The sequence below is a fragment of the Podarcis bocagei genome (genome assembly GCF_964188305.1).
Source record: "Podarcis bocagei genome assembly, chromosome: 12".
Taxonomy (NCBI): Eukaryota; Metazoa; Chordata; class Lepidosauria; order Squamata; family Lacertidae; genus Podarcis; species Podarcis bocagei.
Window position 1 is genome coordinate 43,743,368 of NC_138137.1, and position 24,353 is coordinate 43,767,720.

At 40.7% G+C, this 24,353-nt stretch overlaps 1 protein-coding gene across 3 annotated transcripts in view; it reads right to left on the minus strand.

Moving 5' to 3' along the window:
* Positions 1–24,353, minus strand: part of PARD3 (par-3 family cell polarity regulator) — a 549,815-nt gene that overhangs the window by 200,715 nt on the left and 324,747 nt on the right. For all 3 annotated transcript variants that reach the window (XM_081163479.1, XM_081163478.1, XM_081163477.1), the window contains exons 11-12: positions 20,532–20,660; positions 16,345–16,383 (exon numbers count right to left, since the gene is read on the minus strand). In XM_081163479.1, coding sequence (XP_081019605.1) covers positions 16,345–16,383; positions 20,532–20,660 — 168 coding nt within the window. The remainder of the gene's footprint in view (positions 1–16,344; positions 16,384–20,531; positions 20,661–24,353) is intronic.

Genomic DNA, 24,353 nt, shown 5'->3' on the forward strand with positions numbered 1-24,353 from the left:
CGTGAACATTCCTATTGAAATTCTATGCAGAAATCTGTGATAATAGTGCATCTGGCAACACCTAATGAGAGCCAGTGTGGTGTAGTGGTTAAGAGCGGTAGTCTCGTAATCTGGGGAACCGGGTTCGCGTCTCCGCTCCTCCACATGCAGCTGCTGGGTGACCTTGGGCCAGTCACACTTCTTTGAAGTCTCTCAGCCCCACTCACCTCACAGAGTGTTTGTTGTGGGGGAGGAAGGGAAAGGAGAATGTTAGCCGCTTTGAGACTCCTTAAAGGGAGTGAAAGGCGGGATATCAAATCCAAACTCTTCTTCTTCTTCTTCTTCTTGTTGTGCATGTGTGCACATGCATGTGTGTGTGAGAGAGAGAGAATGAGAAAAAGGGAGAAAGAATGTGTGTGTGCAGTCTGAATTAATACAACACAATACTTTCTGAATTAATACGAATTTGAACCATTCCATTTCCAAACAGGAAATAATTATTGGCGGCATGAAAAACCAACACATTTTCTGTTGCAAGTTCATTTGCCCTTCCAAATAATGACATTTGAATATTTATGTATTCTGAGCAGCAAGAAGGATACAAACAGCAGGCAAATAGATAAATACCCATTAGTCATGTGCTCCATTTTTCTTTTGCAGTTGGGATTATTAATAATGTTCAAAGAAATGTCATATAAAACATTACAGATGAGATCAGGTAACGGTAAGCCTCTTTGCTCTTGGGTGCCAGAAAAGTCATATGGGGCACAGCTGTGAATACTAAAAAAAAATATCTTCGACATTTCACATCTGTTCTACTTTCACACTCCTACCTTTGTTGCTCACAGTACACTGCCTGACTCCAAATAAATAGCAATGATGGTGGCTTGCTGACATAAAAAGAGTGAGTGGTTGATGCTTAGTAGAATTCAGAGATAGAAATAAAATACGTTGTTGTTTTTGCTAGATTAAAATTAAAAACTGTATCTTGCCATTTTGTGATTATAAATTTGCTTGGTCACTTGTGGTAACCATTTGCTTTAGGTATGCTGCTCTAACCACTGGAAGCTCCGTCTCCTGCTAGAAGATGGAGACAGAGTGTAGATTCAGACTTCATAATGTTACCCATATTTATTGAGTATAGTGTGCCTTGTGGGAGATTTTTCAGTCAAACCCAACCATGCACAACCATGCTAGTAAGTAGATGAAGGGGTTAAGGACCACAAAGGAGTACATTTCTAGAGAAGCTGTAAAGGGGAGGGGTAATACCTCTGATGGGGGACATGTTGTGCTTTGTAGTTTGTCCACCTTTGGTCCCCACCCTGCACTCAGCTCTCACCTGTGGCTCCTAGAAACTGTCTGCATACAACAGTAGCCACACCCTAGGAACAGCTTTGACTGGCCAGTTAAACCAGGTGAGGATAACCTTTGGGTCTCAAACCCTTGGTGAGTTAGGGACCTCCCCCAAACACAAAGACAGGCTCTGGCAGATTGAGCAGACTAGACCAATAGTGGATCCAACGGTCAAGAAGGAGGATTCTGCGTGTGCTGTAGAGGGAAGTGATGGGCAAACAGGGCTTGTCAGACTGGGAAGGTAGCCCATCTAGCAGAAGGAAAACTCTGAACATAAACCTGTGCTGCCTTGTGGGATATTTTCAGGAGAATAAAGTAAACCCTACACAAATCCAGAGTGGAGTCCTAAGATAGTTGAATAGTTCCTTGTACACATCTTTCTGGCAACTCCTGCAGCCAAGCTGGTGCCAAACATATTGTTCTGCTTTCCTCTGGACCACATCAGCAAGGCTGAGACAGGGGTCTTGTTGTCTGAGTAGCCCAGGACCTCCATATACACAGCCCAGGCTTGCACCCCAGTGAAGTCACTTTGGTGCTTCTAATGCAGAGATTTGACATCACCTCCGGATGTGCACTCTATTGTCTCAAGACAGACAGATGCCAACAACAATACTGGGCCATTCAAAGATCTAACAACCTATATTTCCTATGTTTTTCAAATGCTGCATATATCTCTATTTTAAACTCTGCTGTGGGCTTTTAGGGCTATTGAATAAGTCATGCCCCAAGCACTTTTTGAATTCAGACAGTCAGTCATTTTTCTTTTGCAGTTTCCCACACATGTAGGACTTCAGAATTAACTATTATTCCCCAGTTATTTCCCAATACAACTTTCTGGGGAGCAGAAGAAGAATAGTACACTAAGAGTAGCAGCATCCACAGTACTTAATGACAACAGCAAATCTCTAAAGAATGGAATAATGATGTGGGGAGGCCTAATCTCAATTTGGAACTGAACCAGCACTTAAGAGTATAATCAGAGAACTCCCAACAAATATTCATTTATCCTGTGAGTTGGATAAAACATGTCTGGCCACAAAGTCCTTCATTAACAATAAGTAGGTGCCCATAGTGCTAGTGCAATTGTCATTCATACATCATAGAAGTTGTAACAGCTGTACTTCCTGGGTCAAGAACTAAAGTTTCCCAGCAATTTCTATCAGCTATTTGTGTATGCCAGTAAGCAATGATTTCCCAATGATGCGAGTATTTCCTGAGACAATCCAACCTTATGTGAATTCTCTCCATCCTTCACATCCCAGTTGAGTTACTACTGTTATCAAAGCTAATGTAAAACATGGCTAGCTTCAGGCAGTGTTATGAAACTAACTTCAAGCAGCAGTTAAAAATTAAGCATGGTAAGCATTAGCACTGGTGCAGATGTTATGCTGCACTATAGTTTACACTGACAGCAATGTTATTTGGGGGCAGAAGCCAATGGGAGAGCAAATGGTTTTTAGGTATAAAGTTCCAAGTTTAGTCCTTCATATCACTAGTTAAGAAATTACCGTATCTCCAGAAGTAGGTCTGGGGAAGACTTCTGGTTGAGAGAACTCCTCCAGGATAAATAAGCAGCACTGGGTTACATAGTATTAGCTGAACTTACTTTAATGGACTTCAGCATATGCTGGCTGGCGCATATGGCAGCTGTGGTCCAAAACATCTGGATGGTACCAGGTAGCTGAAGGCGGCACTAGGTTAGTGCCTTACAAGTTATGCCCAACAGGCACAAACCACCACTTAATTACTGGCAGTATAAAATACTGAGACTGAATCTTCCAAAACTTAAAGCAGACTCCTATTTTGAGAAGGAAGGAAACACTGACCGTGTGAAACACAACAGTGTCACCCAAATCCCATGATCATGAATTATGGCTTTAAAATGCAAGGGGAAATATGTAAAATGTGGCATTTAAAAACTGAAACTGAAAATATAACACAATCACTGACTAATTGCAATAACTTCCATTTGATCTTGATATGCTCCAAATTAACAGCTTCAGCACGTCAATCAAAATACCTCAACATTATTTTCATGATTAGATGATCCGCGAAAGAAATTTATTGCTTTGCATGTCCCCGTCACCACAGAAATAAAACACCCAAGTCAATTTGTGTGCTGTAATCATTGAACAACAAGGCTCAACTCCCTCAAGAGTTCTTGCATACCATGTCCAAAACAATTAGCAACTTCACAATGCTCTGTTCAGAGCTGCTGTACTGAAGAAAAGGTCACCTGAAATGACTTCAGTTGAATGAATGAAGCTGCTCAAGTATGTAATTTGCAATAAAAATGCAATGGGTGATAAACTACATAGGTGACTTCTTTGCCTCAAATTCAAACCTAGCATCGGTGAACAGTAAGTGACATGCCATCATTTGTTTCCAGGGATTTTGGAACCCCCCCCCCAGCTCACCTGAAATGAAGCCCAGGTATATTTTCAGCTCTTGCTAGCTTTGCCTCCTGTATGTCTTTCTAGACAGGCCATTCTATGATCCTATGTGTCCAACTCCAACTTTAAGAACACAGTCTTCTATTTGAGAGGAGTCTCTGCTTGATGGGGTTTGTCTATCTGGAGAGCTGTCCAGACAAAGTCTGGTTTAAAAATGAAGGGAGAGCAACAGGGGCCTTAAAGTTGCCTATCTAGGCATCTGACTAAGCAGGCACACAGGTCAGCTGCTCACAACCTTCCCCACTAAGGTGAAATGTACTGTATTTGTATTCAAAATATATACATTGTTTCTAAATTTGCATCTATAAACCTGTTAGCATATGCATATTTTATGCAAATCTGTGTCTTCTTTGTCTCCTTTTTTGTGATGTACAAGTGGCCACCCTAATCCATTCTCATTCTAAGTCTGTCCATAGAAACAAGAAGCCAAGAAATGTACCCAAAATGGATATGGCACCTCCACTAGCTGAAGTTCGGAAGACAAATAGGTGAAGACACAGTAATTTCTAATAGGGAGAGAACTGAAAATTGTGTTCTTTGCTTTGCAAAGAAGAACTGGCAGCTAGTATTTCCAAATGTTAGCTGATGATAGAACATAAAGGACCAGCCATAAATTTTGGAATGTGAAGATTAAAAAGCCATTATGAGAGAGTCACACAACAGATTTTTCTATTACAAGTTAAAAGTTTCTACAGTAATCTCAGTGCAGAATTGCACATGGTTCCCAGTCAGGTGACTGAAAGTATTGGCTTCACAGCCCCAATGTGCTCAGCAAACACATCCTTACTCTTGTCCTGATGCATGATGATGGAGCAGCCCAATGTGCAACGCTCTCATTCCCAAAACTAAATTCCATCAGAATCTTGAAATGATTGCAAAGCCACCTTGCAACAGGCTAAAAGTATTGTGCATCTGAAACCAATAACAGCTGTCTGTCACTTATCACACTCCAAGTAAAATGAATATGTTGCTGCACAGATTCACCCTGGCCCCAAAACCCTTCTTGGAAAATGGACATTTTGAATTTTTGTTGCTGTTGTTGTTTTAGGGGGAAAAAAAGGTGTGGGGAGAACATGCAACAGTACTAGGTGTGCAGGCACATAGAGAAGGAACATTGAAGACAGAGAGCATTCCACTCAGCGTTAACATTTGTTGGAAGAAAAAGGAGAAGGGAAAAACAAAACGAAAGTGAAATGAGTAGTTGATTCATGGAACACACAGAAAAGAGTCCATGCAAGTTATGGTATTAGTGTGATCTTACCAGAATATTTTTCAGGTTAAAGGAAAAGCAAATAACATGATCAGAAAATATATACAGTGGTACCTCGGGTTAAGTACTTAATTCATTCCAGAGGTCCGTTCTTAACCTGAAACTGTTCTTAACCTGAAGCACCACTTTAGCTAATGGGGCCTCCTGCTGCCACCGCGCCACCGGAGCACGATTTCTGTTCTCATCCTGAAGCAAAGTTCTTAACCCAAGGTACTATTTCTGGGTTAGCGGAGTCTGTAACCTGAAGTGTATGTAACCCGAGGTGGTGTGCTTCCAGACTGTCACTATTTTCAGGTGGGGTTCAATGACATAACAGCAAAATCACATTGAAAATTCTAGTTGCACAACATATCCACTTCCCCAAAAGACTGGACTTTTATGTTAAGTGATGGGAAGAGCCAATGCAAAGTACAGAATAACACATGCTTACACATAGTGCTGTCTACCCTCACTACACACACAGAATGCTCATTAAATAGCCAGTGTTGTTTACCTCCCTCCAAACAAATCAAGAAGAATGTTCAATTGACAGGAAGCACCTAAGGTGTAAAATAAGACAGGCCAAAGGGATTTGTGAAAAATCATGAAGGGAGACCAAAATTATCAAAGAACTTAAGGATATTGTACATCTAAGGGAAAGGAAGGCAAGGCCAGATAGAAAACTGTAGATAAGGGGCTCACGTTTGGACAGCAGCAATTAGTAACAGTCAGGAAATAAACTGAAGGAGCATAAATTAAGCAGAAATGAAGGACCTGAATGCTGTTAGTATTATTATTTTTTTTAAAAAAAATCAAGCTAACCAAACTCATGAAAAAAATGCTGACTGTGTTGTGGCGACTATCTTTAAGTAAAGGACACCTGTTTATAAAGGGTATATGATAAAGTGAAATAAAAGATGAATTGCATGGAAACACAAAGAAATTGGACACATAGATAAGAAGTTACAAAAGAATTGAAAAATAAAAGCAGGAGAATAAACCAAAGCCAACAGTAAATGTGTGTGTGCATTTAGCTCAGGTTAAGTTATACAAAATTAGGAGCAGTCCAAAATGGGGCAGCAGAAACAAGATTGTGTGTGTAGATTCTGAACTCCCTACCCCCAACAGATTAGCATCTTTGTTGTATAGCTTTTCTCATATGTTAAATACGTACCTCCTTACCGTAGCATTTGACAGTTAAGGTATTTTGCTTTGTAGGACCCACTTATTTGGCCAAATTTTTAATGTTCCAAACAGTTCTATTTTGTTGTCGTTATACGATTGTAGTAAAATATTTCCAATAACTAAACACACAGAGATTTGGAACTTTCCTGTGAAATCTGTACTCAAAACCCTGTATCAGAAAGGCAAAGAGAATGTATAGTACTCAAAAGATTTTCACTTTTTTTCCCCTAGCTGGACTCATGTGACTTATTTGTTATGTTGCTACCTTATTCTTTTACCTAGCTGGCCCCAGGCTGTGCTCAAAGCTAGACCAGCAGTGGAACTGTGTCACATTCAGACTATTCTCTGGGCAGAAAATTAATAGGTGAAGTTTTCCCCACCATTGCACCTGCATGCTGAGGTTATTATGGTCCAAGTGTGTTGTTATAAGGACGTGTTAAAGATTGGCCTCTCCGTCTAGCAGTGAGCTGCAGACTTTGTTTCTTATATTCTGAGTAAATATTTGATGGCCTAGTGTAACTCAGATAGGTAAAAAGATGAAGCGTTTGTAATTGCACATTTATTTGAATATAACTGAGTAAAGCAATTTATAGGTTAAACAGCAGGTGAATAATGAAATAAAAATTATTATTATTATTATTAATAATAATAATATCTAACCTCCCATTTAAACTATTGAAACATGTTGTACTTAGAGCTTCCTTTGAAATTGATCCAGCAACTCTGACTGGAACAAAATAGGGCTGCAAGATTATTCATTGGGACTGAGCATCTCAAACACCAGTTCTTTATCAGCTACATTAGCTCTCAGGAGCATTACTGGGGCTTTACTTGAAGGCCATTGGGATCTGGTTACCTGAAATATGTTTGTGTCGGGAGTGGGGAACTTCTGGTTCTCCAGATGCTGCTGAACTGTCCCATCATCCCTAACAATTCACCATGCTTGCTGGGGTCAGCCAAACTCATTCCTTCACAGTTTCACAATTAACTTCTTTCTGGGTACAGCTACTGAAAACTACTAAACTTAAGTAATTCAACCTCAAACACTGGGGCACTAACGCAATTTGCTCACTGAGCCAGTTTCTGTTTTCCTTTAGTAGATCAAAACATTCTGCCCAAAGAGCCTCATGGGCAAACTGTGATCATAGTTTTGATTTAGTTGGTGCTACCATGAGTGCCCACTGCATAACTAGAAAACCATATACAGCTGATCACAGCTACAAAGAAGACTCATTGCTCTCTTCTCTTCAGCTGTTCCCAAGCGAAATATTCTAATTTCTGCCACATGTTAGGGTAAACATTAATTAATCTTATTTGCACATATAGACGGAGGCTCATTATTCTTATTAGCTAAGTTAATATGTCACATCTGGCAAAGGCTCTACATTAGTACAAATCTAACAGTAGCTGCAGAAATTCAGAAACTATATGCAGAGGCTTGTTTGAGATTCCATGGTAGACTGGGAGAAATAGTACCAGAAATAGTACCTAGGGTTAAGAACTTTGCTTCAGGATGAGAACAGAAATTGCAAGGCGGCACCGCGGGGGCAGCAGGAGGCACCATTAGCTAAAGTGGTACCTCAGGTTAAGAACAGTTTTAGGTTAAGAATTAAGTTCTTAACCCGAGGTACCACTGTAAAAGCTTTTGGGGAAATGATATATAATGAGTTGAAAAAAATGTTGAAAATAACCATTCCAAAGAAACCAGAAGCTTTTCTTTTAGGAATTTTAGGTACAGACATCCTGAAGGACCTGAAGAAATTGTTTATGTACATGACCACAGCTGCCCAAATATTGCTGGCCCAGAGATTGAAAGAAAATACAGTTTCAACCAAGGAAGAGTAGCAGATAAAATTAATGAAATATGCTGAAGTGGCAAAACTTACAGGAAGAATTAGGAGCCAGGAAGAGTCAAATCTGAATAAAGAATGGGGGAAGTACACAATGTTTTTTGAAAAATTATTGTAAACAACTACATTCATTAGCAGGTTTAACAGAAAACTTGTAGTAAAAATTTGAACTATGGATTGATTAAGGACTTATAATATAATTGGAGTTCGTGATGAGATGCAGAATGCAAATATATAAGGATACACAAAAGGGGGCACTCAAAGGGGATATGATGTCTGCATTTTGTTTCTTTTTTGTTGTTATTGCTTGTAAAATTAAAAATGCAAAAATAAAATAAATTTAAAAAGAGATAACTGTCAGTTTTAGATGGTGTTAATACTATACTCAGGTCTTATGGACTGGGGTAGTTTTGTGGAGCAGGCTGAGGGCCAAGGAACCTAAAAGAGATAGTTACCAAATAGTAAGATGGCTGAAGGAAGAAAATAACTGGCAGCAGTGGCGTAGCAAATTCAACAGTGAGTGCAATTTTGATAGCCCAAGAACGTGTAATTTCAGCCATAGCAGCAGGCAGCAACTAGCAGGCTGCTTAGCACAAGAGGAAGCATTGCTTGTGGTCCACAGGTTACCCACCTAGGGTCTAGACCAGGGGTGTCCAACTAGACTGTGATCTATTCCCACAAAAAAACACAAAAAACTGGCAGTGATCTACCCATTGTATTGACCAAAGTTGTTGAGCTTTTTGGGGGAAGGAAGACCCCAAAAACTTTGGGCGATCAACCAAGATCACACAATCAACCAGGATCAACCAGGGGCACCCCATGATCGACCTGCTGGACATCCCTGGTCTAGACCCTGTATCCAGGGCTGCTATACCTTTAATTAAAGAAGAGGAACTTGAGAAGTTTTGACTTCTGTTGTCACCTAGCAACTCTAAAGGGGCAACAAAGACCAAGATATAGCGAAGAGAAGGCTTAGGAGGCAGGCAAACTTCACATACAAGCTCATTAGTATAGGGTATCATTACCTCTTTTTGTGATGCCATGGTAGTGATTTTGTACTGGCACCCACAGAACTTTTATCAAGATACGAATACTGGTACCTCTCGCTCTCTCTTTTTTAACCCAAAAAGCATTGTCTCGTAATAAGCCACACTGAACACAATGGTTTCATGTTTGTAAATATTAAAACTAAGTTTGGAACTAGCACATACATTCAAACATCATGGACAAAGTATCAGGGACAAATTTATGAAACAGCTTAACTTTGCACATCAAGGTACATATATTTCATAAACTGATATGGAATAACCACCAGTAAAGGACACCACCAAAATTCAACAGATTAATTTCCAACATCCATAGAGATTCAAATTAGGCAGAGAAAGAGATTATGTGCATTAGATAAAACGATTCCCTATGGATTATTGCTTTAGCTCCAGGCATTATTATTCCCAATAAGCCATTTAGAAACAGCTTGCCTACTCTGGTAAAAGAAACTAAACACAGCAGTACCCTGGGGTGGATTGCATATTCTCTCTCCCTCTCCCTCTCCCTCTCTTAATTTTTTTCTTCAGATTGCATCTTTATTAAAAATGTAATCTGAAACCATTCAAAACGGCCCCCAAATGGATATGAAACCAAAGGCAATCACCCTCATGTTTAACGTGACCAGTCTCACATTATTGGAAGACAAAAGGCTGCATTTTTCTTTATCTCACTAAAAGTCACAAGAAATAATAAGCAGTGTTCACAATACTCCCAATCAACGCAGAGAATAATACTGTCAACCTCATCAGTATCAAACCTCTCCCCATCTGCTAATAAGAATTCCTCTCCAAATGATACAATCATATACTAGGGAAAATATTTATCAAAGTCCCAACCGTTACGTATACAGTGTTTGCAAGTGGGTATCTTTCACAAAACTCTTTGGGTTAGTAAGCAAAATAAATCACTTTGTGCTAAAGTACAAATTCCAGGATCTAACCAATTGAGGCACATGTATTTCAGTCAGTCACTGTCAACTCTTTGATCTTTGGTGACCGTTCTCCACATTTATTTGCCTGAGCAACTTCGACTCCTCTGCCATAAAATGATTCTGGGGCATGTTTTAGGTTAATTCGTATGACATGCTGGCCAGTCCTGTTGAACCTCATCATTGGTCATGTAGTTTACCCTAGAACATATCCAATTGCCTGCAGCCTAAGCACTGCCGGGGAAAACCCAGTAGAGATAAGAAAGTTATTAAGAGGAAAGTCATCATCCTACTAAAAAACTTTCCAAATAAATACTCACGTTTCCTTAGTGCTCTATTTTTAAAAAACTGGTTGAGGTTTAATAACATCTTCTACCTTAAGCAGCCTTGTCCAGTCATATATTGTTGGACTACAAGCCCCATCATCCCTGACAACAGGCCAGGCTGGCTGGGGAAGATGGGTTTTGTAGTCCAACATCTGGGGCTCTACATCTGGGGAAAGTTGCTCCAAAGGGATTTCCTATGCCCTAGATTTGGTGCTGGTCACAGCCTTAGGACTTTTAAGATGGAATTGGCCAAATTCATGGAGTACAGGTCTACCAATGTGTGTAAGTCATGATACCTAAACAGGACCAGTAGGTTCAGAGATTGCATTCCTCTAGATACCAGTAGCTTGGGGTGTGTAAAGGAAGCTAAACAAGAGGGTAGGACTGTTGCCTTCATGTGCTGTTGTGAGCTTTATGGAAGCACTTAGCTAGGAAGTCTCTACTAGAAACAGGACAGTAGACAAGACAGAGCCCTGATTCCATGTTGCATAACCTGACCACATGTGTTCCAAAAGAGGTGAAACACCTTGTAATATATACTGCATGTATAAAAGCATATATTTTCAAAATATGCTATGCACATTTTTGTGAACTGCCCAGAGGACATTGTTGAAAAGAGTTTATAAATGCTATTAAGTTAGGGGAAAAAATCTTGACCCAGTTATTAATTGTGCACGAAAAGAGAAATATATTGCATCATCCACTTCTCATTCAAGGGGCCCAGTATACCATATGGTGAATCAGTCATGGGTAGGAGTCTATAGAGCTGCAAATAAGAAACTCCCAGCATGTGAAGAAAAGAAAAGAAAAAGAAAAAGAAAACCAGTTTATGAGGGGATTTTGTGAAGTATCCAAGAGTGGAAACAAATAATGTTTAGCCCCTGAAACATCACTGGTGTGCATCCGCAACCCTCTGTGGTCCAGGGCTGGTTTCAGGTTTGAGGAAGCCCTCAGTATATGGCAGCTCATCACTGACATGCCTATGATTGAATTTACAATTTCCCATACACACACTTCACATGTAACACCAGGCCTAACTATGACTTAAAGGAGGTGTGTGGAATCTTTTTGTCCCTGCGGGTCAGAACTGCCCCAATGACACTACACAGGCGAACTTTGAGAGGAATGTAGGATATCCCCCACTTGACATCTCAACGATGTCAGATGACTGACATCTGTCAAAGCTAGCCTAGGGAATAGGGGGAGATAGTTCAAAGGGCTTGCTCCATCCTCTGCACAGAGCTTCCCAAATGCCTCACAACCAGCTGGTCTTAGAGCACACAAGGAAATGTGCTAGTTCCAAGAGAGATCACAGCCACTTAGCTCCACTTCTTTCTGCTGTGGCTAAGTCATGATTTGGCTTAGCATGACATCCAATCTCATGCTTGTGGTTTGCCTCATTCCAGACAGATCATGAATTATAACCATGGTTTGTTCTTGGTTTACCACCTGTGGTTTGCCTGAGGAAGACAAAGTATGTGCCGAACTGTGCTTTAGTCCCTAGCAGCACAACAGCAGCAGAACCAGGAGAGGACCTCTGACCCTAGACCCAAGTGTCACGAAGTAAGTGTGGATGTTTCTAGGAAAAAGACTATGTATGTAGACTTCTATGCTCACAGGCTTTCCATGTGAGCTGGAACCCAAATTGTGAAGGGTTCCAGATAATTTGTAAGAATTTATGAGCAGGTTGATATAACAACAACAACACAACCCCCCAAGCTGTGCACATGGCACATACACACAGAGATCTATACAAGTTTTTCCAGCTAAATGAAAAGGTCTTGGCCTTAGGTGTTCATTTTGCATTTTTAATAACCTATTTTCAGTTGGGCTTGGATTGTTTTTAATTTTTTAACTGTTTTATGGTATGTCTATATATTGCCTTGAGACATACAGGATTTCCTTTACAGACATCCATGCCCAATGGATGGGTGTCAGGGACAAGACTAAGTTGTCACTTGACCTTGAGGACAAGCATGACTCCTACAGCCCCTTTCCACATGAGATCTCTTTTCACCTGATTCATGCATGAAAGGGACTTTCGTTTTAAAAAAAACCTTCATGCAGATTGAAGTGTTATTCTCCTTGCATTTATTTTATTCAAATACGTTTCCAAGGAGCCATTTAGACTCTATCAAGGAAATCAAGCAAGGTGGGCAAATGCACTCTTAAGTCCCCACAGGTGACGCTAACACAAAGAGCGCTGTCAGATTTGGGATAAGGGAGGAAAAACAGGGAGGAAAAAATAACTCAAAATGCACAATGCTAGCCTAGCGCTATTGACTTTTGAGAAGAAGGGGCAAAGGTTAATTGGCAGATGTTTCTCATATCATAATTAACAATTTATTTCTATGCACTGTAACAAGATTAAGATAATTATCCTCAGAAACAGAAATGTAATGACAAATTACTGGTTTTCATATTGCAGTCAATCTCTTTCATATCAAAATAATCACCATGCTTAGCAGAAGGTGCATCTGCTCAGTTTTGGATAGGAGTATATAATAGAGATTTTGAACTGCCATATGGGAATCCATGAAGCCAACTCAACATGAGAGCAGGAAGTTGCTGGCTACACTTTTCTAGGATAGTTTGGTAGCCAATAGAATCCCAGCTGGGACACCACAGAATGCATTCATCAAGAGAGTAACTTATCGTACTGTACTTTCTTAATTAGGGATGGACGAATAAAATATTTTCACATGGCAGGTGACATTAAGATTATATCGATACACTGTTCTCCTTGATGCCAAAAGATCCCTATATTTATTTATTTTCATTTACAGTTTTCAGGCACATAGGTCTGGGTAATGGCAAGGTCCAGCTTCCTACAGCTTGGGAGGTAGCAGGTGCCTAGAGTACCTAAGGATGGGATAGGCAGGTAACCAGTCAGCCAGCCAAAGTCCAGAGAGATCAGCGGCATTTCTCACTTTTGAGTTGGCCAGATGTAATAGGCCAGCCATATAAATGCAAAAGCACAGGACAAACTCTCTGGGGTCATCTGAGGTCCAATTCCAGAAGGGTTCTGTTCCATGGTTTTGAAAACTTCCTTTCTTCTATCCCAGAAACCCAGAGTTAAGCAAAGTTAAATAATTAGTGTCAGAGTCAATTATATGCAGTCTTGCTACAGGAGAGAAAAATAATAGGGTTCACTAAATGAGACTGTGTGTGTGTGTGTGTGTGTGTGTGTGTAGAGTGAGCCTTTGCTACTTTTTAAATTACTCAAAGTACTTCATGAAAGCTCCTGCATTTCAGTATTCTCAATCAAGAAGGTATTGTCCAAAATATATCCCATAATGCCTTCAGTATCCCAATTTGTGTGTCAAGTAATTGCTATTTTAAGTACTTGGAAAATGCATACTCATCTAATGCAAGAACGTCTGTGAGGAAAAGTATCTAAATCTGACACAATAAGTTAGTTTGGGGGTGGGAAGGCACTAAGATTGCTGGAAAAATTGACTTTGATAGCAATGGCTTTTCTTTCTAACTAGTCATTTTGTAGCCCAAATTAACAGACTTTTTTTTTTACTTCAGGCTGCAAATACTTTTGATGTTCTGTGCTTCAAAGTTGGAACTCTCATTTCATTTTTGTATTTCACCCATTCTCCCCACATTATCCTTACTTTTTTAGTTTTCCCTTCTTCTGCTGTCAACTTTGTGACAGCAGCACTCACTGAACTCACGACTAACAGCACAAGAGAGACCATATGTGTGGTACAATAAAACAGAAAGCTGCAAGAACAAGAAACTGAAGGGTCTGACAACACGAGGCAGGAGAACCAAATGGGGAATGATGCATAACCAAGCAAAGAGGCAGCAGGCTGGGGGGGGGGGGGAGAGATAAGGAAGTCAGCATGTGAAATATTACAAAACAAGCTCATGCCATTGAGTTTTTGCTGGAAAAGCTTTGATATGCATTTAAGATTAAGGAACTTGAGGGAGTGGGGATGCTACCACATGCTCTCTCCAGTCAGCATTCCTAGGCTAGCATTCCTAGCACCTATCCAAAGCTCCACATTCAATTTACGGCAATTTTAGAGAATATTTTTTCACTACTGGCCAGGCTGCTAGCATTTGAAACCTCTGCAAATCATGGAACATAGCCATCACTTCCCTGTCACATAATGACAAGAGTTCAGGTATGACACTTGATCTCTAAAAAACTTTAAAGAAGCCCCGATTGTAAACGCAGAATAACCAAGACCACCACAAAGAGGACCCCTGGTATATATGCATCATGTAACATGGGATTTGAATTGACAATCTTGAGCACACTTATAGAGTTAATACAGCTCTGCTTTTGCTCCACGTTGGGCAAAAGATTGCAGGGGTTGGACTAGATGAACCTCGTGGTCCCTTCCAACTCAACAATTCTATGATTCTATAAACCATGGGCAAGCTAAGTCAGTTGTGCATGAGCGCCATACTGCTTCATGAAGCTTGAGCTCTCCCAATTTTATCTTCCCTTTCTCCAGCAAACCACGAAGCAGCTGGCTTAGCATTTGGTGTGAATCAGAGCTCGTGATTTCTTCTGTTCCAAACAAACCACATTCTTTAGCCAAGGTTTCTTCTTGGCTTCCTGTTCATGATTTGTTTGGGGGAAACCAACCAAGAAAGCTAGTGCACATGTAACACTAAGTCACCCACATTGTGGTTTGTTTCCTTGCTGGAGGGAGGAGCAAAATGGGAGCATTGGTGCAAAATGCTTAATTTGCTTTTTTGTGCTTTATAGCTTAGCCATCAAAGATAACTTTGCTCCTTTGGCCAACCCCACTATTGGGGTGTCATGAATGGGCAAACTGTTAGTGATCTGATTTATTGTAAGTAGTTTTAACGTATTATTACTGCATTTTTTTTACTGTGGGCAGGGGGAGATGGTTGCAAGGTAAGATGTCTCAGGTGCCAAAGTAACTTAGCCAGCCTTGAGTACTAAGCATCTTGACTTGAGGGGAGGAAGGTAGGCTTGCTGTTTGCTTCTCCATCTCAGTCAGTGAAATCTATTGGACAGTTCCAATCTCTTCTAAATGACCACTCCTACTTCTACACCACCTGCTTCTTTTACTTTCCTTGGAGCCTCTTCCAAGAAACCAGCAAACAATCATATTTATTGTTTTCCTTAAAACCACTGTCAAAGCTTGTACACAAGAGACATTACGCGAAGATGCTTTGGGGCACTGCTTTGAAATGTCTATAGACAACATTAATTAAGCCCCAAATCACCAATATGAAAAGGAAAACAGTGAAGCAGATAAATCCTAGAAACCTCAACTAACCATATGCTCCATTGCAATTTTCAGTTAAAGCAATTCTCTCATCCCCTTTTTTCATATCCATTATTCTTACTGAGGTGAAGACATTATGAAAGATGTTATGAAAAGTAAACAGGACTGCATTGCAATGTACTGATTCATATGATGATTCATTTCTAAAAGCAAAAGAAAACACAACCCAGAAACACTCTGTGCTTTAATTGTTCCTGTAATATACATCTGGATATTCTTCATCAGAAGCAGCTAGCTTTGCTACAGCTAGCTTGTAAATAAATCTGATATTCTTTCTTCAACTACACTGGAGTTACTTTAAAAACTGGTTACAAAACATAAGAATGACAGCTTGTGAGGGGGAACGTTAGATTGCAATTCAGACCTCTCTGTTTTTATTTCAGCCTTAAACTATCTCAGTTTCTAGGAACCAGATACCTTATTTTGTATCCAAACAAGAACTGTCTGCATGCATATGTGCCCCATATAGAGGCGCAAATGATCGTGAAGCACATGGGAAGTAAGTGCTAGACATAAAGTGAAATGCAATTTAAGGCTGGAGAGAGCCACCTACAGCCTATACAGTGAACAGAATTGTCTGTTTAAAAAAACCCCTCTTTTTTATTTTGACTGACGGGCCCAAGTTTGCTAATTATAAATAAATAAATAAATCATTGAAACCTTCCATGACACGTGAAAGACAAAACTCTTACCGTTTCCTTTGGAATTTGTGACTGCCTTTGTTCAGTACTCTAGAAGAAGTGGGAACAAAAATTAAAATAAGAATAAGGGTAGAAAAGACATTTGCCAACGATTAAGAAGAGGACTATCAAGGGGTTTAGTTCTCAAATGGAGCATAGGATAGGAGATCAGAGCTACACAAAACACACTGTGAAAAGTCCCAAATGCCCACTGGTGACACTTTATATGCCAATTCTGAGAGGCTGGGACAAGTGCCTCCTTGTGCTTCTGACTGGCAGGATGCACCTGTGACAACGTTTAAAACACTCTGTGCTAACCTATGTTATTCTCTTTTGGTTGATATAATGTCTCCTTAATAGAGGGTCCCACCCTTACACAGCATAATATGCCAAGACCAGGGACTTTGCAAGCCAGACCTAGTTCTCGATTCCATTACAGCGCTCCATTCAAAGAGGAAACTACTTGCTTGTATTCCACCTCACTTACTCATCTCACTCAGCCTCCATTATTTTAGGCAAAAGGTCCCTGACCAGGTACAGTGGCCTGGCAACTAATCCATTATACTACTGACCTGTGTGCTGATTTAACAGTTTACCTGCTTTCAAGCCTGCTCAGTTCGTCTTTTGCTTCCCCCCTTCCTTCCTGCCTAGCCCACCTGGACTTTCATGGCCTCTTTTTGGCACACATGGTTGTATCCAAAGCTAGTCTTACTCAAAATAGAACCATTGAAGTTAATGGGCATGGACAACTTAGGATCACTAATTTCAATAGGACTACCCTTCCAGAAAACTCCATTCCATAAAAACTCAATGGTTCACAATAACAATGCTTGGCATTGGAACATCTTATTGGTGGCAATGTAAAAAGCTTGGATAATAATACATAATGATTTGAAGAAAATGCTTAAAATAATCTTTGTCCAGAAAAACAGAAGCCTTGACATTGGGCTTAAAGGACTGAATGTTTTTAAAGAGCAGTATCTGGCAGCAGTTGCTCAGCCACAATCATCCCAGAATATGAAAATGAAGAAGTTCCCGCCAAAGAAGATAAAGACGATCGGAATTGAAGATATTATGGACGTGCATGAACAAATGTAAAACAAAGAACCAAGAAGGGGAGTGGAGAGAAGTCAAGGGATTTTGGAAATCCCATGTATGGGAGTTGTTATGTGATGGGGTTTTGTTATTGTAAAAATTACCGGTAATAAAATAGTATTAAAAAAGAGAACACAACTCAGGAGAATTTACAGCATGAAAATAATGTATTTCCTTAAACATTTTATCCCTTATGTGCACACACAGAATGATGCATTTTACAGTTCCTGCCCATCAAGCCATGTTAATGTGCTTCAGAGCCATTAGGCAAACACAACTCTCCTTTGAGGGGCAATTTTAATTAATCTCCTGCACACAGACAAAGGCAACCAAAGCTCATCTAGAGGGAATAACTTGTTAAAGCCAACTGTGGTTGACAAAAGACAGAGAACTGAGCCAAGAACTCCCTAATCCCTAAAATCAAGAGGAGAACAAAGCAAAAAAGAAGAAGGGGGGGGGAGATTTTGTTGGTGCCGCAAGAAACATATAATGGAACTTGCTTGCAATCTCCCAAATTCTTGATCAGAAGCAAAATAGTGCTGTTTTCACATGAACTCCTTAACCATATTGGCCACTTGGGTCTAAATGAATACAGCTACAAGTTGGCAAAATGATGATGGGGAGAGTCAACCGCAGCAAATAAGAACTGACGTCTTGGAAGAGTGTTTCCATTTATTAGTGTAAACCACTCTACAATTGTTTTCATATCAAGCCTGCCATTTAGGTCTAGACTTTATGAGGTGACTGTATCCTAAGTGTGCATGAGATCTTTCCAGCATAATTTGACAATATAGAGATCCACATTATGCTATTTTGCAAGTTGAGTGAGAGACCATGTCTGATCACCTGTGATCAGAGATCTGCACTGGTTGTCACTTTGTTACTGGGGCAAGTGAAACGTGCTACTATTAGTGTCACAAATTCCATAGAAGTGTCATGGAGGGGATGGTCGGATCCTGACGAAGAATGCAATTGGCAGAGGGGTGTTCTGCCCTATGACATCTGACAGTCCAAGGCAGATACCTCCTGCTGTGGAGTTGTCCCCTGGTGTCTCCTTATGTCAGTGAGGAGCTGCATCCAAAGGAGAAGGCAAGTGAAAATAAATCAGATGCTGAGCTGGCACTGATGCCACCTCTGCCTCCAAAGGATGTCAGCATGGGGATGTCACCATGAAGAAAGTTTGTGGGACCACTCACTTAATGAGTGCCTGTTTGCTGTGTCTGCCTTGTCCTTCCTGCAGTGAGGACCAGGACAAGTAGTATATAAATCCCTTAATAGCTTGGGGCCAGTTTACTTGAGGGCTCAGTTTACTGGAATTCACCCAGGACCTGCTCAGGAGAGAGCAGGCTCTTGTTCACTTGAAGTTATTTACACAGACACTGCATGGCCAAGTCAAGGATGTTGATGCTGCATCCAGCGTTGCAGACTGAGTAGGCAGTTGAACCAGTTGGCCCCCAAGTTCTCTTCCAATTCTAGATTAACAACCCATTTACGAGTTTTCACCTGTTCCAGAAGAAGCAGGATGTTTTCACACTGTAGCATATCTTTGAGAGTAAACACACTCCTGTGGCTTCAGTATCTATCCCACATGCAAGTACAAAAGGCCATGCCTCCTCTAAATAGTTCATTCACACTAAGGATTTGTCCATTCCTACCATCTCCCCACCCTCCAAAGTAGAATAAACCCTGCACTACCATCCCCTATGCTGAAATGCAGACTTCATCATGCTCTCTGAACACAGATATTTTTCCATGTACCCACAATCACTCCTATCTTTCCACAAGTCCCAACATCATGACTCATTAACCCTTTTGAATTATTTGGTAGTGATGGTAGTTGGTGGCAGGGAAGTTTCACTGAAGTGTGTCAAGTGAGCGGGGTGCTGGGAAATATAACATAGAATCTAATTGGCGATCTTAGACTCACAAGAGGGCTTTTGAGGGTGCTGGGGTCTGCAGGGGGAAGGTAAATCAGAAACAATCCACCCCTTCTCTTCAATTATCAGATGTTCCTGCTGGGTCAAAAGTCCAGTTGTGAATGCCAGGGCACCAACTGGTCTCCATCCATAGATTTCTTGGGTACCTATGTCCTTAGCATGAATACTAGTGGCATGGAAAGTTGCATTTCCTAAGTTCCCTATCACCTAGGACACTCCTTTTGCAGCATTCAATACACCGAAGAGAGATAGAGACCTATGTTCTTATATTTAGAAGAACTTAAAGGGGGGATAGAGGGAGAAATATTATTATAGGATGGAGGAGTTTGAATTCTTAGAAAGAAAAATGAATTTTAGTTGCATCGTTGCTTGAAGTCTTGAGTAAAGACAAGTGGGATAGGAATGTAGGACGCTGCCTTATACCAAGTCAGACCAATTGTCTATCCTGTCTGGAAGTGACTCTCCTTAATTTCAGGCAGGGTTTTCTCCCAGTCCTAACTGGAGATATTGAAATACTGAACAATGATTTGGTCCAAAATAAGGCAGCTTTATACAATCAACATTTGCTACACCCACAAAGGCAATTATTGTGGAAACATTTGTGCACAGCCTATATACTATGGTAATTTTCTTTAAGATACATTGTACAACAGGGATTCTCTGAATTGCCTTGCTAAATTAATAACTGTGGGGTGTCTTTCCCATGTAGCTATAATATTAGAAACAACCACATTTTTGCCCTTACAGATTCTTCATTTCCAAATCATAGCATTCATACATCCTGTTCTAGATTAATTGTAAATGCTCTGAGACAGGGGGGAAATGTTCATGTAGTGTGACAAACAGCAAGCTTTCCAACAGGGACACAAAAGTGCAAAAGGCAGGGAATAATCAGTTGTCTGTAGGCACTCAAGCAAAGTACATGCAACAGTTTATAATCTGCATTTGCTGTCACCCATGATTTGAAAACATTAGTTCCCATATTAATGTGGAAATCCAATTTGGAGACCACTGCTAAAAGGAAATATCCATGTGAAATGTAGTAGAAGTTTATTTTCCTGTGCTCCACTTCAAGCTGCACATGTTTGACAGCAAGTCTTCACATTATTTGCTCATATTCACCTAATGTGCTTAGCCACTTTAAAAAAATAAAAATAAAATACGCACCAGTTCTCTTGGATGGAATGCTTCTTCCTGGCGGAAAATGATAAGGCTTACACTCCCTCCCATTCTGGTGCTTCTCAGCAGGGAAACAACTTCTTCTTGGGTTTTTCCTGTTAAATCAACTCCATTTACCTGCAATGGGTGGGGAAAAGATTTTGAATTACCCTGTGTGCAACAGTTGAAGATTGTTGTGATAAACCAGAGCAGCACAGTGTCCTGGTTCACCTATAATGCTAAACTGTGTTTCAGATACCTTCAGAAGTCTGCATGCACACGAAAGCTCATACCAGTAACAAACTTACTTGGTCTCTAAGGTGCTACTGGAAGGAATTTTTTTATTTTGTTTCGACTACGGCAGACCAACACAGCTACCTACCTGTAACTAGATGTCAATGTTCCCAATAATGTGTATGGGTCTGCGTTATCTTGTACCTTATTACACTAATAAATTTTAAAACACTCAATTTTTCCACAAAAGGTTATCCAATTTTCTAGGTGAAAAGAAACACACACACACACACACACACACACACACACACATGTTCTCAAGGCTTGGCCACTCTCACTGGTGCTTTTAACTCTTCGGTGACCTAACAAACAAGATCTAAGTTACAGTTTTGCTGTAACTATGATTCCTCAACTATGGTTTATGTTAACCATAGTTTAGTCCTTTGCACAAACCAGGACACCGTAAGCTAGAACTAGGTGACATATTTTGTCTTAGGGAAAAGTCATGCCTGTGTTTGGGGCTGAAATTTGGAGAAAGCCCATTGGCTTCTCCAGCTGCACACAACACAGGAAAAAAACTGCAGGATTATTCCTGAGCAGCAAATACAGATACAGAGAACAGCATTGTGGCAACTCCAGCTCTGCTTTTTAATTCACCTCCTCTCCCCATTCTTCTCTCTCTCTCTCACTCTGGGGGCAGTGTGAACAGCCATTGTGTTCCCCTATCAACAAGAGCAATTAGTGGAGAGTGGCACTGCCATGGACCTGGCCTCCAAGCACCAGTGTTGCTGCCACATGCCAGGGCAGTGTATTGTTGAAGTTGGGCAGATGCTGGCACGTTAGCAGAACCAATCAAGCACTGCTGCCGGTGTGACCACATTGCTCTATCCTAACTGCTCTTTCGCCCCAGTATATGGCAAGAAGGCAGTGCTGGTCCACAGTGGTGCCCTTCCCTGCCAGCCATTTCTGCCTTCTGCCATAGTTTGGGGCTGAAACTGTGATGCACTCAGAAGCTGCTATACTGGTAAACAGCCTGAAAGGCACTTACATAGGTAAACACTGGGAGCTACGTTCAGAAGCAGCACAAATGACTTATGTGCAGAGCAATTCAGTGGTTTGTTCATGGCATTTAAATAATAATACACACAAGTCTTAAAAATCAGCATTTTCTTACACATGAGAACACTACTCCTGCACAGGCTCAGGCAATGGTGATGCACTTCCAAAGGCAACACAACCACAGAACGTATCTAGATATGATCAGCATGCCTGAATTTGGAAAACAAATTGCAACTCTGCAAATAACATCCCAATACGAGTTGGATGCCAAGATAAGTGTGCTTGCTTGCCTGCAATATATCCAAGCACACCCAGGAGCATGTGAAGCCCTGACAGATAAGTGAAACTGGGATACTGAATTGAAACTGACCAGACATGATAGAAAACATCAGGGAGGCTTTTCGTTTGTAAGGACGTAGCAGAGTTAAGAAAGCAAGAGGCTCAGTTAGTAGAAAGGCACAAAATAAATGTGGGTAGAAGTCAGCATAATGAACATACATACATCAGAAAATGCTAAAAGATACAGCAGATGAAGAAGAGAGGAAGGGGGCGGAGCTTGAGATCCACTGACATTTATCTGTGAGAACTCGCTGTGGGCAAGTGATATCCCAGGAGACTCACTGAGGACAAGTAATGTCCCAGGAAAGCAAACATGGTTCTTTGTTGTGGCTGCTGCTGAAAAGTGTAACAGAAAACCCAGAAAATTACAAAGAACCAGTCACCTTGACTTCAGTGCTCAGCAAGCTATTATAACAGCAATCAAAGGAGGCAACAAGAAGCTGTCAGGCTAAGCTTATTTTCACCTTTGGATTGGAAAAAAGGAAGAAACTACTTTAGAAGATAAGTGCTATGCACTGGAAGTAACTATCTTTACTTCAGTAAAAGTGATGGCAATATTCAGCAGTATGGATTTGGAGCCATGTGGATCATCTAGAATCATAGAACTGTAGAGTTGAGGTGGACTTGGATGGCTGTAGAAGAGGATTAGACAAATGCACGGAGGATAAGGCTCTCAGTGGCTACTAACCATAATGGATATGTTCTGCCTCCACTGTTGGAAGCAGTTTGCCTCTGAATACCACTTGATAGTAATCACAAGTGGGGAGTGCAGTGCTGACCTCAGATCCTACTTGTAGGTTTCCCATAGGCATCTATTTGGCCCTTGGCAGAACAGAATGGTGGACTAGATGGACCTTTCACCTGCTCTTCTTAGGTGGGGCAAAATGCACAAGGCAGTAGCACAGCTTAGTTCATGAGACTCGGTGTAAGACTAAATACTCATTATTCTCCCCCCTCCCCCATTTATTTTTTTTATGTTGTTTAGGAAGATTATCTGACATGAGAGATTTTTCAAAGTCTAAACGGTCATACATCAAGGAAACCTAAAATACACAATTTTCAGCCGCTGGGCAGCAGTGTCAGGCTGCATAGCTCCTATGGTTTATTCCAACTCTAAGCTCTCAATATGAAGGCAATGGAGTAGTGAAAGCATCATGAGTTCATAATGTGACAACAGTATTAGAGGACTGCATTAGGAACCGTTGTATTTTCCCTTACAGATCATAAGGCAAAGTGGCAGGCTCTCTGGAGCAGTACAAAATCTATAGTGAAAATACAGAGAAAAATGTGTAAATGCATTTCCCACTTTTTGCTTAAACATTCTTAAATAGAATAGTGTGGGAGGAGGCTGCCATTTCTTATCCCTCCTTAGAAATTACAAAAGAAATGGAGCATACAGGAGATGCTTGGCCACTAAGAAAAAAGAAAACGGTTTGCATGACATTAGCAGGGTAATTTTATTAACCCTCACAGTCTTTCAGCCCATATTCCTCCTCGCCCTCACTTATCAGGAGCATTTTACATGTTAGACTGCAAACTTTGTTAAGTTAAGTCGTATTCATAACTTTGCATCATTCTGAGAGGAAAGTGAGTAAATAATGGGCATGGCAGTTAAGACTATTTTTTCTACACGGCATGAGTACCAGCACAAATCAGGATTTTTAAAAAAAAAACACCTATGAAGGGACAGCGAGTCCTTATGTTTCTTCATGTCTCATGTTTTGTTGCTGCTTGTATATTTAACAGATATATATTTGTAGCACGAACTCTCTATGATAATACTCCCAAAATGGTGTTCCTATCTTGTCAATCTGTACTGAAGGGAAGAGAAAGGTCAAGATTTAGAGAACTGCAGAAGTGCCTGAAAAAACTGAGTCTGACGTGGTTTCTTCTCAGGTTTTTTGATAGAAGGCAGAACCTTCTTCTTATCCCTGGTCTCTACTAAGTGGACTTCCAGAGATTCCTCAAAGAGTTTGGACTCTGAGCCTGAAGAAAAGTTTCAGAATCATTGGGGGAGCTCTCCATAGTCAACCCCATCTGACCCAGAGAATCACTAGGGACCCCTTGCCTGGATCCTCCAAGGGAGTGTGCATAGACTCCCTCCTCTTTGCCATTGCCGTGAGGGGAAAGTTAATCATTCTGGGTGCACAGGTGCAATGCAAAATGCAGGAAGGCCTAACACGACTTCACCCACTGTTG